Below are 17,698 nucleotides of genomic sequence, written 5' to 3' on the forward strand. Positions count from 1 at the left end.
CCTCCAAAAGTGAATGACGACTACTGCATATGCCTCTATGCCACGAAAACGGGGGTTCTACTCGTCAGTCCAGCAAACCGTCCGAAACCACAGTGCTGTTGAACACACATACGCCAATGTGACATTTCCCTCTTCCCTTCGTACATACAGTTTACTTCCAAAGTGCCTTCCGCACAAGCTGCTCCTCTGACAACTTCAAAACCGTAACCTAATGCCTTGTTTCACCCATGATGGGCTCCAGTAAAGACAATATCAACACGTTTCAAGTCCCTTACATATTTCTGCCAGACAGGTTGCCTGCAGGGAGACCACGTATCCACTCTGAGGCATCTCTACTGGCTCCCAGTGAGCAGTACTTCCAGTTCAAATACTTCTACTTCTATAAAAGCCACAAGTTGCAGAATATCTCCTTACCTAGTTAGAATATTTATCCTGGGAGGCCAAAACTGATTAAACAGGGACATGACCACCATTCTTTTGACCCATAATTTGCGCTGGTCTTAAGACGCATCATTCAAAATCACGAGCTTTAACTCTGGAACACCACATTTCACCACACAAGGGTTCTTTTTGACTATTTACCTTTCGCAGAATTGTTGCAGGCTCCCCTCTTCTTCCATGACTTCATGTTCGTCAGAAGCCTTCCTGTCCATTTCATCCTCCTAGTTCCCTACCAGAACTACCAGCCCTTATCCTGTGACTTACAGGATCAAGCCAACTCCATGAGTCCTACTGCAGCACTTACTTTTAACACCCGATTTCTTCTGCAACAGTAAGCTTTTTATTTATTTATTTTTTTATAAGCTTTTATTTAATTTTTATCATTTTTAGATACAATGTTACATCATTACCGATCAAGATACACATAGATACTTGTACATACAGTTGGCTTCAGCCATATGATATCTGCTGTTATGTGGAAGGTCTGGTGTTCTAACCGGTGTCCTATTTGTGCCCAGCCGTCTTATAAAGAGTGTGGTTTCATTTTTGTTGTATCTGACTTCGACTGGACGGTATATCACACATGTATGGATGGATGTGAGGGTTAATACATGGGGGGATGTAATTGTGAATGAACGGGGGTGGGTGTGTGTGATCTGAAACTGCAAATACTCTGAGTGGATGGAGACCCAGTGGAGTGTGTATGGATGAGCGACGCAGAGTTTCAATGCTTATATTTGTGAGGGTCGGGTGCAGGGATTTAGGTTTTATTTGGGTCCAGAGAGGGCTATCCGTGTATACTGTTTATTTAAGCCATGTGTGTTAGCCTAGTAAGGTGGGGGGGTCCATGGCTGGTTTCAGGGTTAGGCGCATTCGGTGGTGTGTGCGAGGAGCTCGGCGATGGTGAGGGGGACCTGGTTTGCCCTGAGGTGTGCTTAGAGGTGTGCAAGAGCGCCACCCATTGCTTAGAGAGGCTGCGCTTACGAATGCCTCAAACTTCTTCGTGCTGGTTGGCGTCTTCTTCTGACGCTCCCCATTTAGAGACCGTGCCTTTACAGGCTGCTATTGGAGGCCCTGTTGGGGTTCGCCAGTGCATAGCAATTCCACACTTTGCTAACCGTTTATGCTGTTAATTGTGGTGAAGCCACCCCTTGATAAAGAGTAATACATGAAAGGGCCACTTAAGTTATGTAGTATCCTGCCTGTTGCTTTTCTGTCTGATACAATGTGCTGGTAAAATTGGACCCTAACTTGCAGTATTGTATTGCATTTGCATTTATAAAGCGCTCACTACTCCTGATAAGGTGTTCAAGGATTGTACGCCAGGCAGCATGCTGCTCCGGAGCCCAACGCTACTGGTTAGAGGGAGGATGCATGCAAAGGATGGAAAGTAAAATGCGGGTCATTTAAAGAAAAGGAGAGTTAACAATCCAAAGATTTGAGTTCAGGTCAAAATTATCACGCAAGTTTTAGGAACATAGAGAAGGCTAATGGTTTCCAATCTTTTCAGGACTACAACACAATTTTTAGAACAACAAACGTTCGCGACCCCACTAGCTTTAATGGACATGAGGTGGGCGTTTTCGTTTAAAAAAAAAAAAAAAAATTTATGTAACTAAAGCAGTTTATGGTACTGCACAGTCATTTACATATAGCACATTTTCCATTGAAATGCCTGCTAAATTTGCACAGACACACAGCTTTACTGATGAAACTCTATAGAACACAAATTATTTGTGGAAATCGGGTTTCTGTGAATATTTATAATTCGTAGATGACCAAGTAGAGTGTCTTGATTTATTTTGATACTTTTTTACCATAACTTCATAATTACAAAAAAGTTTTCGTTTTTTTGTTGTTGCTTTCTTAACTGCTGAAATTGTACAAATCATTTACAGCTATTTATATTTTGTTGTGTGTTACAAAAAAGACATCCAACAACCTTTTCTTTCACATACCGGTACCCCAGCAAAATTGTTACATAAATCACAGTACTTTTCTTTCACTGACTGTAAAAAGAGAGGACTTTGTAAATAGCAAAAAAAAAGCAGTTTGTCAGAAGATGTAAGCTAACATTTCACCTCTATCTTTGTTGTGCATCAGATTTTAAAGGCATCTTTATTTATTGCTTTGACTTTGAGACCCACCAAAAATAAGACACAAAACTGTAAAGAGCAACTTCATCGTTTGTATTTGGTATAGTGCCATATACTGCTTGCCTGCTGATTCACTGTTTGGTGTCGTGGACATCTGAGCCCTTCTAAGTCTCTGTACGACTGGACCGGCACTGCTAGTCGGCTAACTGACGTCTTATTTAGAAGTTACAATTGGGGGTGGGGTCGCACACTACTCTCACACCAGCGGTATCGCCCCTAAGGACTATGGTAAATGTAGTTACGTGTTCCGCGATGCATCTTCTTTCGATTCTCTGCTATCTTCGCTGTCTTCGCCATCCCTGGACACGTGTTTCGGGGTATCACCCCTCGTCAGCAGGGATAGGCCGTGTTCTGGGGTTACCGGTGGCTGCCAAATATCTGCCAGGTTTAGTACCACTCAGGCGCGTAGGTGCGGGGTACCAGGCTCGTCAGCCAACTGCTCGAGGGAGCTTTAACATTACAATTGGGGGTGGGGTCGCACACTACTCACACACCAGCGGTATCGCCCCTAAGGACTATGGTAAATGTAGTTATGTGTTCCGCAATGCATCTTCTTTCGATTCTCTGCTATCTTCGCCATCCCAGGACACGTGTTTCGGGGTATCACCCCTCGTCAGCAGGGATAGGCCATGTTCTGGAGTTACCGGTGGCTGCCAAATATCTGCCAGGTTTAGTACCACTCAGGCGCGTAGGTGCGGGGTCCCAGGCTCGTCAGCCAACTGCTTGAGGGAACACAAACTACACTTACCACAGTCCTTAGGGGCGAAACCGCTGGTGTGTGAGTAGTGTGCGACCCCACCCCCAATTGTAATGTTAAAGCTCCCTCGAGCAGTTGGCTGACGAGCCTGGGACCCCGCGCCTGAGTGGTACTAAACCTGGCAATATTTGGCAGCCACCGGCTACCCAATAGTTGTCCACCACATCCACCATGTCCTCCACCACCACCACCACCACCGCCGCCCCCACCACCAACCGTGACGGGTAAAGTATCACTGGAGGGCAGGGGGTAATAGGAGTGTCGTCCACCACCCTAACCACCACCACCACCACCACCACCACCACCACCACCACCTCCAGCAACCGTGAACGGTGAAGTGTCACTGGAGGGCAGGGGTAATAGGAGTGTCAACCCTGGCTGTACATGGGACATTTAAGGATGCATTGGGTGCCGAAGAAGGGAATAGGTGCTAGAAGTATTACACCAGACCCAAGATACATTTTGAAGAGGCGCAATGTCACAGGGGCTCCTGTAAAAGCACTCTCAGTATCCCTACCTCACAGTGGCATACCTGCACGAGCCACGCACTCAAAACAAGCATTGGCATAGCCAATAGGTCTCGCCTTTGGGACCTTATAAGTGTTTAGCCATGCAACACTTGATGTTGTTGCACCAAGGATATTGTGCTGGATATCTAAACGTGTATACGGTCCCAGAGGCGAGACCTATTGGCTATGCCAATGCTTGTTTCCTGAAGTTGTGGCACCTTTTTCAGCAAATCGATATTTCCATCTGCTGTTTACACTCTTTTCAGTGTGTTGTCTGCACACACATACCTGTGAATGTGCACGCCTAACTCTTTGTACATTTAAACATTCCTTTCATGGCCTGCTGCCCTTCAGCCAATGTGGTCTGTCCAGTGTAGTCAGCTGCGTATATAAACCTTTCATAGCGTCCAGACTTGTTCATTAATCTCAAATCATGCACTTGCAGTATCCCTCTAAGCACATCCATCTACATCTTCCTTCCGTGCACGTCTGCAAAGGTTCAAATGCTCAAGTTTTGAGAAACCGGGTCATGTTCCGGGAGTTTACTCCTACTTTTCAGAAGAAATTACTCTAGATTAGTGGTTGTTACCCATGTTTTAAGAAACCCTGGGGGACGCAAGGCCTGTCCGGGGCATCCGTGGCTCTATACAATATTAAATCGTATTAGATTAATAAAGTATATAAACACCAAAATAAAGTGCTAAATTACAAATGTTAAAACAGTCTGTGAACAGGCGAAGTCTGAAATTAAATGTTAAAAATTAACTGGTATCCTTAGGTTGATTTGTGGCAGCAGTACAAGTTCAACAAACAGAATGTAGTATGTCTGCTTGGGGCTTCAACTGAAGCACTGGTGGACGTTGCCAAAGATGGAGTCTGCATTCAGAGCAAAAAAGACCAAGTGAGTATTTGACCTGCTACAGTCTGGCATCTTGTTTCAGTTTTTTTAGAAACAAAACCATATTTTAAAAGATCCAACCTTCCCATTGAAACTAAAATAAAGTATTTTTTGGCTTGTTGATAACATTATTTCATAATCTGTGTATGCATTGGTTCGACACTTATTTCTGTGTACGTTTTTGAGATTAAAATTGTAGACATTTCTTAGGGTGGGGTCCCTGGCTTCCAGTAGTAATTCACTGGGGGTCCTCAGAAATCAACGGGTTAAGAGCTGCTGCTCTGGATAATATGGGTAAAGAGCACATACATAAAGAATGCAAATGCAGATGTGAGTAAGGATTCAGTCAACTGGTTGAGTAATGTTCAAAAAGCATACCCTCTGAGCTCTTAAGATAAATGGCATCTGAACTGATAAAAGATGCCCCAAAAGAATATCCTCCAGAGGATACTGTACATTTGTGGTGCAGATGGGTGTTTGTGGAGTTATTTCCGTAAACCATGAACTCAACTGACTTTTCCATAGCAGCATGCCTCCAAATATACCGCCTACAAAATCTTGTAACGTTTCCAGTGGTCTTTTTTGCAAAGACGCCCCATCACCCCACCCCACCCCTCCGTTTAGCACTGTTTTAGTCCAGGATTTTTACTGAATTCCAGACGTGTACGCTTGAGATTCTGCTGCAAGTCGATATGAATATGAGAGTGTCGCTTTTACTGACAGTATTTATCTGGCAACACTTAAATTTAGTGGGTGCATCATAGATGTCCTTAAATGAAAGCATCTGGTAAACCTGCACTTGCTCCTATCGCGAAGATGGCGAAGTACATAGCGGGGACAACTCGGGTGATAGCGTGCATTCCTTATCATCTAAGATTGAAATAAGGAGATGTTGGCATATCTATTACAGAGCAGTAAATTAATGATTTAAGATAATGCACATCAAGTGGTCAACACATCGTACATAGTTTAGAGGAACAGGGAAGAAAAGCAACCCTCGTACACTTCAAATGGAAAGACTGCAGTTGTTCAATTGACTGCATAGGGTTACTAAATGAAGAACATTTGTTGACGTAATTCTGTGGTTGGTTAATCCCAGGACAAAAAAAAATTCGTTCTGCCACTGTTATTCATTTACTTTTTCAACCACAGTAGGATGCCCATTCTTGAAGTGTCTGGGACATTAAACAGTGTTTTCTGGTTTTTAGTGTGATTGAATATTTCCTTAGGCAGGGCCCTGGCATCTGAACTGCCAAATAAATGCTGAATGTGGGAGTTTAAATGTGAATAAATCAGTGTATGGAATAGAGAAATGCATCGATTTAGATGTACACAGAATATGTTTGTGGCTAGATTTGAACTTTTGAAAGTTAGGCAAGCCCCTTTCCTTTACACATAGTCGCATGTTTTGTCGAGATGAATGGCTTTGTGATCTAGTTAATTGTCAATTTGTATGAAATAATATTACGTTTTAAAAATGGACAGTTTGGTGTCTTTTAGTTTTAAGATTGACAGATTTACTGTTATGTCAAAATATTACTATGTTGTGAATTACACAGCTGCAGCTCAACAGTCATAGTAAAATGCAGTGTAGTTGCAGTGAAATAGTTGAACAGAACATGGCATTTTATCTATATATTTCTATGTGAACTGGCCTCTCGTCCTTTAAGTATCTAAGTCTGTCATTTTATGATATCACCCTTTCTAGAGTAGAAAATGTTCTGAAATCGATCTAAATAAGTCAGGAAATGTATGGGAGGGATTCACCCCCACATATTAAGCTCCAGCAGATCTCCTCCTTTATTTAGGACACTGCTAAAATATATCTTCTCGGGGAGAAGCACTCATGCATGGTAATGTGATTTACATCTGAATTCCTGGAGTCTTGACAGTTTCTAAATAGACTTCTGTTTCTGAGGAACCTTTAAGCTGCATCTAGTCAAAGAAGAACGGTCACATAAATTCTCCCTATGATTGTTATTGTTTCACTCATTTTTCATATGCCAGTTGATTTAATGAAACTGGCACGACTATATCACATTGACATTCCTGAGACACGGTACTGATTCTACAAGCCACTCTATGCCCTGTTTTGACTTTGTTCACAGTACAAATGTAGGTTTATCCTGGCTAACCGAAGAACCACTGTCTACATTGGTGACCGATTCAGATTGCATCAGTGTTCACTGAGAAAATGTTTCTGATTTCAGATATTTCAACATTCTCTTGACCCCAGCTCAATTATCCGCGCAGCATTATAGGTCTAATTTTAGCTTTATACTATGTCAGACTCTGACACAGGATTTGTGCACCATAGTTTAGATAAGAATCTTGACCATCCAAAGACCTCCTATCCATCAGTTCCACCCGTTTAAAGTAAAACTTCAGCCAATATGTCGTGAGTTTTTAATCCACTAAGTATGCTAATGCTTTCTCCTGATGATGTGCAGCATCCGCAAAAAAGAAAAAGGTGCTATGCTGGTAGCCACGTCATTCTGTATGCGTAAATGATTATGTATGTATGTATCACCATGCGTGCGCAAAGGGTGGGCTAATGGGCCTGTCAAAATTATTGACGGAAAAAATGATTTTAAGGGGTGTGAGAGCAACAGATTAGTGAATGGATACGGAAGCAAGTGGGATTCGGCAAGAAAGCAAAGGATAAAGTTGAAGCTGGAGTGGAAAATAAACAAAAATAAAGCCAGGTGGAGAGAAACAATGGACCTGGTTGGGGAAGAGCGAGCAACAGTGAGTCCATAGGCATAACCCCGATAGGCCTCCAAATTGTCATAACTAAATTAACGGAGTACTTTGAGTTCGAAGGACTGGAATTAAACATCAATAAAACGAAAGTGGTGAGATTGGCGGGTTCAAGCAGACGATCATTTAAATGGTACACAAAGAGCAAACATATCGAGGAGACAACATCATATAAATACTTTGGGGTTACACTAAGCAAAAATATGTCCATACTGCATAAAAAAAGAGATATCGTTGCTAAAGCTCAATCACTTAGTTTCGAAAGAAACTTCAATGCCCGTCATATGACCATCTTCTAAAAGTAATGACAGCCCAAGTATTACCAACTCTGTCCTATGGGCTAGAAATATGGCATGGGAAAGAAACCGATATTTTAAATAAACTCCAGACAAAAATATATAAATCAGTGTTTAACCGCATGCGCGCTAGCGGTTTTCCCGCTGCGCGCTGCGTTTTTAAAATACCGCGTTGCATGACGAGCTGAGCTCGTCATGAGCGTGCGAGCGGCACAACTCATGACTAGCTCAGCTAGTCATGAGCGCGGAAGGGGTTAATCTTTATAAAGGTTCAGCTCCAGCACAAATACGATTGGAATTTGGCCTGCAAAACCAAACATACCAAAGGAAAGCAGTCTTAGCGAAATGGTGCTGGAAGCTTAGATCAGCAAAATCAGGAACACTAAATAACCTATGTTGGCTGGAAATTAAGAAACAATACGATCAACATAAACCAAACTCTTGGGGTGATGACTTGCGTATAGCATTAGAAACCCTTAAAATAGAGGAAATCTGGAACATCCAACTGAAAGAAGCGTCTTTTAAAAACATTTGTAAATTGAATGTAAAGGCTCTATCCCTGGTAGAAGACGAAATGATCTTGGCCAAACGTCGTCACGCATGGACCGTATTAAGTTCATACAAAAGATTAAAACCGCAACCTTACCTCGTGGCACACTTCCGGCTATTTTTAAAAACGAAATTCTTGGCTTTTAGACTGGGCGACCACTTCTCTAAAGATTTGATACCATCGTGGAAAAACACACAACAAAAAACAAGATGTAGACTATGTGGGTACCACACGGAAACCTTATGCCACCTAATGTGTACATGCGAGTCAATAAAAGATGAAAGAAGAACTTTGCTGAAATCAGTTCTAAATGCCCTTCAAATCCGCACTTGCAGGCAGGCTGATACCAGCTGGATGGGTGCGGGCTCGAACATTTTGATATGCCGCGGGGTTAAATTCATGATGAAAGTAGACACCCTTCTTTCAAAGGTCGAACTTGCTTAAGACTGGGGACAGGAAAACAATGTCTTACTTTTTTAGAACTAAAAATATTTTAAGAAAATGATTTTATCTTTTTACTATTTGTAATTTGTATATGTACACTTTATGGTTGTGATAAACCAAATAAAGTTAAACATTTTTTTTGGAGTCCATAGGCATAGGGAGAAAGAAGCAGCTCACAAGGGCGAGAGCAAGTGGTGGAAGCAATAGACGAGCCAGGGATGTGTGTAGTGTATTTGAGTAATCCCCACTTTGCATTCGTGTAAATTGTCTCCCGTTCCCCTTTTGCGTCCTAGCTAGGCTTGCACTATATAGATACCAATACAGACATATTGTTAAATTGCATGATTCATGAGCAACTTCTGTGTAGGAATCATGTGTTGCACCAAATGATATTAAAGTACTCTGTTGTGTCCAGGTTCTTAGCAAAATCTGTGTATGTACATGGTGCAAAAGGGCAGGCAAATGGGCAAAACAGCGCAAAGTTAATGGGGTATGCCGTGGGCCGATCCAAGATACTTGGTATACATGACTAGTTGAAGGAAGAACCCTATCGTAGGAAGGGCCTGCAAGGCATGTGGCAAAAGCTACTTTGCCATTTTAGGTCATGACAAGATGAGACTTGCAGGTGGCACACAAAGGTGAAAGGACGAGGATGTTGAAGATTTCGATGAGAGATTTCTTATTGCTGAATGGAAAGTAATATGGATATTTCTCCAGTGCAGAGCGCTTGAGCTAGCACTGTTCCTTGTGCTTTTTGTGAAGTCTATCCATTATCATCATTATTACGAGGATTAATTTTGGAACTTGGGGAGGGATGTGAAGTTGTGTGCTGCCCATCTTTTTTTATGAAGGTTCATTAGAGGAAAGATTTGTTTTAAAAAAACTTTTTATTAGTACGAGTATGATAATTTGTACATACAAGGAGCAATTATATTGTAACATAATTCCCTATTTTCACATTCTGAGTACTGGACAGTTTAGGACTTACTTCAATCTTAACTAGCAATAATCATGTTACATCTCGGTGTCCATATTATAAACGATATGTCTGCAAGGCCCCCAAAGTTTTGCCTCATTTTTTGGGGCACCCTCTGCTTTTATATATCATAAGTTCCACTTGCCAGCACCAGTCCAGATCATTTTCCCATTCCTCCACAGTTGGAATGGTGGTTGCCCCCCATTTCTTTGGTACATTCCGCTTTGTAATCACTGCTGTAAGCGCTAGCCATTGTTTTACATGCCTCCACCAGTCGTCTCCTCCTGCAGTCATCAGGAGGAACCATTTCGGTACGAGCAAAACTTCCATGCCCACCACTTTAGCCATTACCTCGGCTATTTTCTGCCAATACGTCTGCAGGACTGGGCATTCCCAAATGAGATGGTAGAAGGTCTCCTCTCACTCGCATCCCCTATGGCACAATGTATTTTCACTACATCCCATTCAGTGTAGCACTCATCTAGGATAGTTTACCCTATGTAACACTTTCAGTTGTATCAATCGCAACCTTGCACGTATTACCACTTCTTTTGGGCCTTGGAGCACCACCACCCATTCCTCTTCATCCAGGGAGCCTACATCTTGTTCCCAGGCCGTTCTCAGGGCGCCTATGCGGTCTGGAGCATTATTGATTATCTTTTTGTACAGTAAGGATATGACTTTGTCCTTTAGATGTTCTGTCAGTATCCTATCTTCTAATGGTGATGGAGTTTGCAATCTATCATTCCCTAATCTATTCCTTCAGGGAATGTCCTAATTGGATGTATTTGAGCCACTCCCCCTTCACCAATTTGTATTCCTCTTGTAGGTCTGAAAACGTAATAAATGCCCATCCTCTCAATATGTCTCCCAGCGTCTCCAGCCCCTGTAACAACCACTTGGCAAAACCCTCCAGTTTGCATACTCCTTTCAATGGTTACGCCAATAAAGGTGTCATCTCTGTGAGTTTGCCCGCCCAACCCAAATATTTTGTAGCTGCAGACCATGCCTTGACCACTGTTTTGGTGTGAGTTGGGAGGTCCCTGCCTGTGGACCTTTCGCTTCCATGGCCAATCTATCAACCCTATATGCTGAATCTGTCCAGTCGCCGCACATCCATCCATTCACGATTACCAACTGGGCTGCCCAGTAGTAACTACGGATATTGGGTACCGCCAGACGTCCATCATAAATCCCTCTTTGAAGTTTACCCAGGGCCGATCCGCATCACAGTAGCGCACAGAGTGCCGAATTCACTCGTTGTATGGCGTGTTTTGCAATGCATATAATAGGCAGGGGAGAGCCATCATTTTGACCATTGCTGCCCGGCCCATCAGCGTCTGGGGCAGCACGCGCCAATGCGTAGCATCTGCTATGAGTCTATCAAGCTGTTGGCCCACATTATTTTGATGGAACTCTTAGACATCCCTTGTTATCCAGTATTTGGGTGTCTTTCATAGATTCACATGCCTGAATCATTCCCCGTCGTCGAGACGGGAGCCTCCGGTATATAAAAAAGTAATGTCCTAGAGACATACATAGAGAGAATAGGCCTAAAGGTCTCACCTTAGTAGCCTATCCACGTCCTTTTGTAGGAAGGACCAAACAGAGCAGGCCCCAAGGGTCCCACCTTGGTGGCCTATCTGGGTCCTTTTGTAAAAAAGGACCAAATAAAGTGAAACAGCCAATCAGCTACTACCTCCTTCTAGAACCTTCCTGCCAGGAGCCCAAGTCTCTCAGATTTTCTACCGCACGTTGTGCTAGGGAGTCTCCACCTGAGCTCTCCTCAGGAAACTTATTTTCTTCATAAAAACGACTTATTAATCTTTTCAGAGCATGTCTGAAGGTCAGAAGAAAGGTCTGTTCAGGGCCTGTTCTTCCTGCAGCAAGAAGAGACTTCACGTCGACGATAAACATGATAGATGTTTATATTGTCTTTACCCTCACCACCAGGCCAAAGAATGCAAAATCTGCCGGACCTTCTCTAACAAGACCCTCAAGGACCGGGAAGGTCGACTTCTGTTGTGGCTCAACAGGCTCAAGACCAAGACTGCTGACTTGGCATCAGAAGGTGAGAGTGGGTCCGGAGCGTCCCAATTTTCTTTGAAGAGGCCAAGGGTTTCTTCCCCTAGCCCCACAGACACCCCTCCTATGAAGACTTCTAAAAAGTCCTCAGAGGGCAAGCCATCTGTGTCTGTCATGGACCCGCCTGTCTCCAGGAAGGTGCCACTGGTCCTGGCGACGACGACGACATCTACGGTGCTTTCGGCACAGAAAACTGTCTCGACGTCGACGACGACAGTGTCGACGACGACGGCATCGTCGGCCTACTCCTCGACCACGAGGATGACGCCTTCGTCGTCGTTGAGCAGACCTACGTCGTCGACCATTCCGGTCACTCCGTCGACGACGACGGCGACAACATCGTCGACGACGAGAGCATCGTCGAAGTCATCGACGACGACCTCGTCGACGAAGATCATCCCGTCGACGATGGGAAAACCGTCGACGACGAGTGCACCGTCGACGATGGGGGCCTTGCCGTCGACGAAGCTGCTGTCGATGAAGACATCGTCGTCACAACCACCGTCGACGACGACGAATTTCTCGTCGACGAAAATGCCTACCAAGGCACCGTCGACTCCAGCATTGCCATCTACAGGACCATGGAAGGAGTCTGCACTCCTCTCCCATGCTATGGATGCCTTTCCACCGCAAGTGAGCCATGTCATGGTAAAAATTACTAAAAAGCCAATTACGCCGAGTCAGACGTCACCAGGCAGGATACAACAACTACCACCTGCCTGTATACTACAAGGTCAGGAGTCTGACGAGGACTCCTTTACGCAAGCTACTAGCCCGTCGGATCTAGTGCTGAAATGTCAAACCACAGATGAGGAGCCGGAAGAGGAGGAAGACCTTCCTGAACAACAGGTCCACCCTCCGCCTCAGTCCCAGGTTACTCCTATGGTGTGCCTTCCGGCTTCTATAGTCTCGGACCTGCAATACCTTATTAAGGATTATAAGGAAAGGTTCCCGGAGAAGCATTCCGCGCCAACACCAGCACAGGCGCCAACACCTTCTTCTCGCCATAGACCCACTCCTCTGGTCATTCCACAGACACAGGTGCCAATTCAAACTGTTTCCTCATCTGAGGAAGAAGAAAGGGAACAAGAGGAAGGGGAAGTGGATGACGACCAATCGGACCCTGACGCTGATCAGGACTATGTGGCACATTCTCCAGCCTCTCCAGCTCCGCAGACTTCGGAGTCTCCCTGCAGACATCGGTGGCTTTCACAACATCATGGAGCGGGCTGCCAAGAGATTCCACATGTCCATGGAATCTCAGGAGACTGAATGTTTCCTTTATGACTTTAAGGAGCCCACAAAGAAAACTTCAAGGTCGATACCAATTATTGAATACATCTGGAAGCAGGGCAAGCAAATCATGCAATCACCCGCTTCTGTACAGGTGGTGGTGCCCAGGCTTGATAAGAAATATAAAGCCACATCAACGGCACCGGCATGCCTGACTGGTCACCCCAAACCAGATTCCGTGGTGACTCAGGCGGCGCAGAAGAACTCAAGGAATCCGGCCTCGCCTTTATCGACGCCACCGGATAAAGAGGGTAAGAAACTGGATGCCGTGGGCAAACGGTTTACGACCACATCAGCTATGACTGTTAAAGTGGCTAATTCTATAGCTCTACTTGGCCGTTATAATCGCCAACTCTGGGCGGACATTGCGCCCTATCTTTCAAATCTGCCGGATGATGTCAGAGAAGAGGCACATTCACTTCTTTTGGAGGGACAAACCTCTGCCTCAGAAATTATCGACTGTGCCATTGATGCAGCCATGACTGGCTTTCGGCAACTGGCGGGAGCTGCAGTCCTGAGGCGACAGGGCTGGCTCAAGGCCACCACTTTCCGCCAGGAGGTGCAAACCAGGATCTTGGATATGCCTTACGATGGCCAGCATCTGTTTGGTGAACAAATTGATACGGCCCTTACCACCATTAAAAAGGACACAGATACCGCCAAGGCTTTGGGTACTCTACAATTTCGATCCCAGTCCTTTCGTGGCCAAAGGGGAAGAGGACAACCTACATACAAAGGTTCCTTTCAGAATCGGTCTTCGTACTCGTATTCACAGTCCAAGCCGCAATTTCAACAGCGACAACCCCAACAGGGAAGGCAGTCTTCCTATGGCAGATCCAATTACAAAGGAAAGGGACAAAAACGGCCTGCTGGCAACAGACAATGACTTGTCTCCCTGGCTAGCCCCTCCACCACTACATTCTTTAAGACTTGGAGGGAAACTAACATACTTCCTTCGAAATTGGCAATCCATAACGACGGATCGTTGGGTTCTCCAACTCATTCGTTTTGGACATTCCCTAGAATTCACCTCTACTCCCTCAACAACACCTCCGTGCCACCGTTCGCACAGGCACCTGCGATTACTTCTTCAGGAAATAACTTCTATGTTGCAGAAGGGAGCGATAGAGAAAGTTCCACGGGCCCACATGAATCAAGGTTTCTACTCCCACTTCTTCCTAATCCACCAAAAAGGAAAGAAGTGGAGACCGATCCTGGATCTCAGGGCACTCAACGTGTTCCTAAAGAAACAATCGTTCCGTATGGTGACTTTGCAAGAAATCCTGGGTCTTCTGGAGGAAGGGGACTACATGACGTCTTTAGACCTTCAGGACGCCTACTACCATATACCTATTCTCAAAGGACACAGAAAGTTCCTCAGGTTTGCGGTGGCAGGACACCACTACCAATTTCGTGTCCTTCCATTCGGTCTCAAATCGGCCCCGAGGATATTTACGAAATGCCTGTCTCCAGTGGCAGCGTTCCTTCGTCAGCAAGGCCACCAGGTGTTTCCATACCTAGACGACTGGTTGGTGAAGGCACCGACGGAGGCCGGCGCAGCCTCATCCTCCAGCGCCTGTCTGGATATTTTCCACCGCCTGGGACTGACCCTCAACGCCGCAAAGTCGGTTCTGGAACCCAACAGAGTCATCACGTTCCTTGGAGCAACTCTGGATACGGAGCGGGTCAGAGCTTTCCCCTCTCAGGAGAGAAAGAACAAACTCATCTCCTTAGCCAAGGCAGTGGCTTCGAGGAAGACTCTCCCGGTCCGCACGTTCAAGTCCCTCCTTGGGATGATGTCTTCATGCATACTGCTCATTCCGCACTGCCGTCTGAAAACGCGTCCTCTTCAGGAAGCACTGACAAGACAATGGACGCAAGCCACAGGTTCTTTCGAGGACCGCATACGAGTCACTCGACCCATTATCAACCATTTGCAATGGTGGATGTCACTCCGCCATCTGTCGAAGGGTTTGCCATTCCTACTCCCAGCGGAGCCGCATGTAATAATACGGATGCGTCACTGGAAGGCTGGGGGGCAGTCCTCCAGGAACTACAAATCAATGGGAAATGGACGACACAAGAAACAAAACTGCATATCAATCTGCTGGAATTGCGAGCAGTTTTCCTAGCTCTCCAATCGTTTCTCCCACGCATTCGTCAATCCCCGGTGCTCGTCAGGACGGACAACACCACGACGATGCATTACCTAAACAAACAGGGGGGGACACGTTCGATCTCATTATCACGAGAATCGCAAAGAATTTGGAATTGGCTTCTACAACACGGAATAGGATTAAAAGCGGAGTATGTCCCGGGCAAGGACAACGTTTTGGCGGACGCACTGAGCAGAGAGACGTCTCCTTCCCACGAATGGGAATTGGACATGGAGGTGCTGAACCATATCTTCGAGGAGTGGGGCACTCCCACCATAGACCTCTTTGCCACCAGAGAGAACGCCAAATGCCCAAGCTTCGCAAGCAGGCATCACCACTCAGGAACCCTCGGGAATGCATTTTCCATCGCATGGCGCAACGTCTTTGCGTACGCCTTTCCGCCATTCCCACTAATACCCAGGGTCCTCAGAAAGATGAAATCGGAACCCTGCACTCTGATCCTCATTGCTCCAGCCTGGCCGAGGCAGCACTGGTTCACGGAACTTCATCGCCTATCTGCCCGGCCTCCTCTTCGCCTGAAGCAGTTTCCGGCCCTGATCACGATGTCTCAAGGGCAGGTTCTCCACCCGAACCTGAGCTCTCTGAAATTGTCAGCCTGGCTCCTGAATACCGCGAGTTCAGCCACCTGAGCATCCCGCAGGATTGCAGAGATGTCCTTGCAAAAGCTAGAGCTGTCAGCACTAACAAAACCTACTCACTAAAATGGAAGCGATTCTGTTCCTGGTGTGTGGATCATGGCTTGCATCCCTTCCATGCCAGTCCACAACAGCTGCTGCCATACTTGTTACATCTTGCACAATCAGGCCTTGCACATACATCCATCAAAGTGCATCTCGCAGCAATTTCAAGGTTCACGAGAACGGCTACGGGCCCTTCTTTGTGGGCGGACAGACTCATCAAACAATTCCTGAAAGGTTTATATAGGTCCTTTCCACGACCGCGACCTGTTCCTCCATCGTGGCACCTGAATGTGGTTCTTCATCAACTAATGAAGCATCCCTTCGAACCCATCCATAAGGCAGACATCAAGTTCCTATCTTGGAAAACGGCCCTCCTCCTGGCACTAACCTCTGCTAGAAGGGTCAGTGAATTGCAGGCTCTGTCTGTTCAGGATCCTTTCCTTCAATTTCGAGAGGACAGAGTAATTCTGAGGACTAACCCTCGTTTCATTCCAAAAGTCCCCTCGGACTTCCATCTTAACGAACCAGTGGTGCTTAGATCGTTCTTTCCGAATCCTACCACGGCAGCCGAAAGAACTCTACATTCTCTAGATCTAAAGAGGTGCCTTAAATTCTACATTGATAAGACACGACACTTTCGAAAGTCATCACAGCTCTTTATTGCCTTTAGTAGACCAAGACTGGGCATGCCCCTGACGAAGCAGAGCATCTCAAGATGGATCTCTTCTGCGATCGCCTTTTGTCACGACAAGGCTGGGCGACCTTTAGACTCACGTGTTAAAGCTCATTCGACTAGAGCCATGTCCACATCGGCAGCGTTGTTCGCTGGAGTGCCGATATTGGACATTTGCAGAGCGGCGACGTGGAAGTCCCCGCACACCTTCACCAGGCACTACTGCCTGGATACTGAGCTGATGAAGGATGCAGCAGTGGGCCGAGCAGTGCTTCGCCATCTATTTCAGTAAGGTGAGCCCTACTACATCCCTCCATCCTTTACGGGTATGCACATTCTCTTATTGTATGTATATTGCATTGCATTTTGTGATTTATGGTCATGTGATATGCTTTATCTACATGCTTGTACCTGATGTTCACACAGAATGTGCTTTATGTATTGCTCGCTACTCTGATTCAGGCATGTGAATCTATGAAAGACACCCAAATACTGGATAAGAAATGCGTTACTTACCTGTAACTGCAGTTATCCAGTATTAGTGTCTTTCATAGATTCACATGCACCCTCCCGCCTCCCCTGGCAGGGCTCACCTTTCTCTCTAAGGAGTTTACGCCTAACTAGCTTGGTGCGTACGAAAATCTGAGAGACTTGGGCTCCTGGCAGGAAGGTTCTAGAAGGAGGTAGTAGCTGATTGGCTGTTTCACTTTATTTGGTCCTTTTTTACAAAAAGACCCAGATAGGCCACCAAGGTGGGACCCTTGGGGCCTGCTCTGTTTGGTCCTTCCTACAAAAGGACGTGGATAGGCTACTAAGGTGAGACCTTTAGGCCTATTCTCTCTATGTATGTCTCTAGGACATTACTTTTTTATATACCGGAGGCTCCCGTCTCGACGACGGGGAATGATTCAGGCATGTGAATCTATGAAAGACACTAATACTGGATAACTGCAGTTACAGGTAAGTAACGCATTTCTTATGTGGATACCGAAGTACTTAAAGC

The 17,698-nt window shown here is 45.6% G+C and overlaps 1 protein-coding gene across 1 annotated transcript in view; it reads left to right on the forward strand.

The window, feature by feature from the left end:
- Positions 1-17,698, forward strand: part of LOC144784121 (uncharacterized) — a 143,924-nt gene that overhangs the window by 90,534 nt on the left and 35,692 nt on the right. The window contains exons 10-11 of the mRNA XM_078662803.1: positions 4,642-4,764; positions 13,032-13,657. Of these exons, the coding sequence (XP_078518929.1) occupies positions 4,642-4,764; positions 13,032-13,657 (749 nt within the window). The remainder of the gene's footprint in view (positions 1-4,641; positions 4,765-13,031; positions 13,658-17,698) is intronic.

This window comes from Lissotriton helveticus, chromosome 10, assembly GCF_964261635.1.
Source record: "Lissotriton helveticus chromosome 10, aLisHel1.1, whole genome shotgun sequence".
NCBI classification, from domain to species: Eukaryota; Metazoa; Chordata; class Amphibia; order Caudata; family Salamandridae; genus Lissotriton; species Lissotriton helveticus.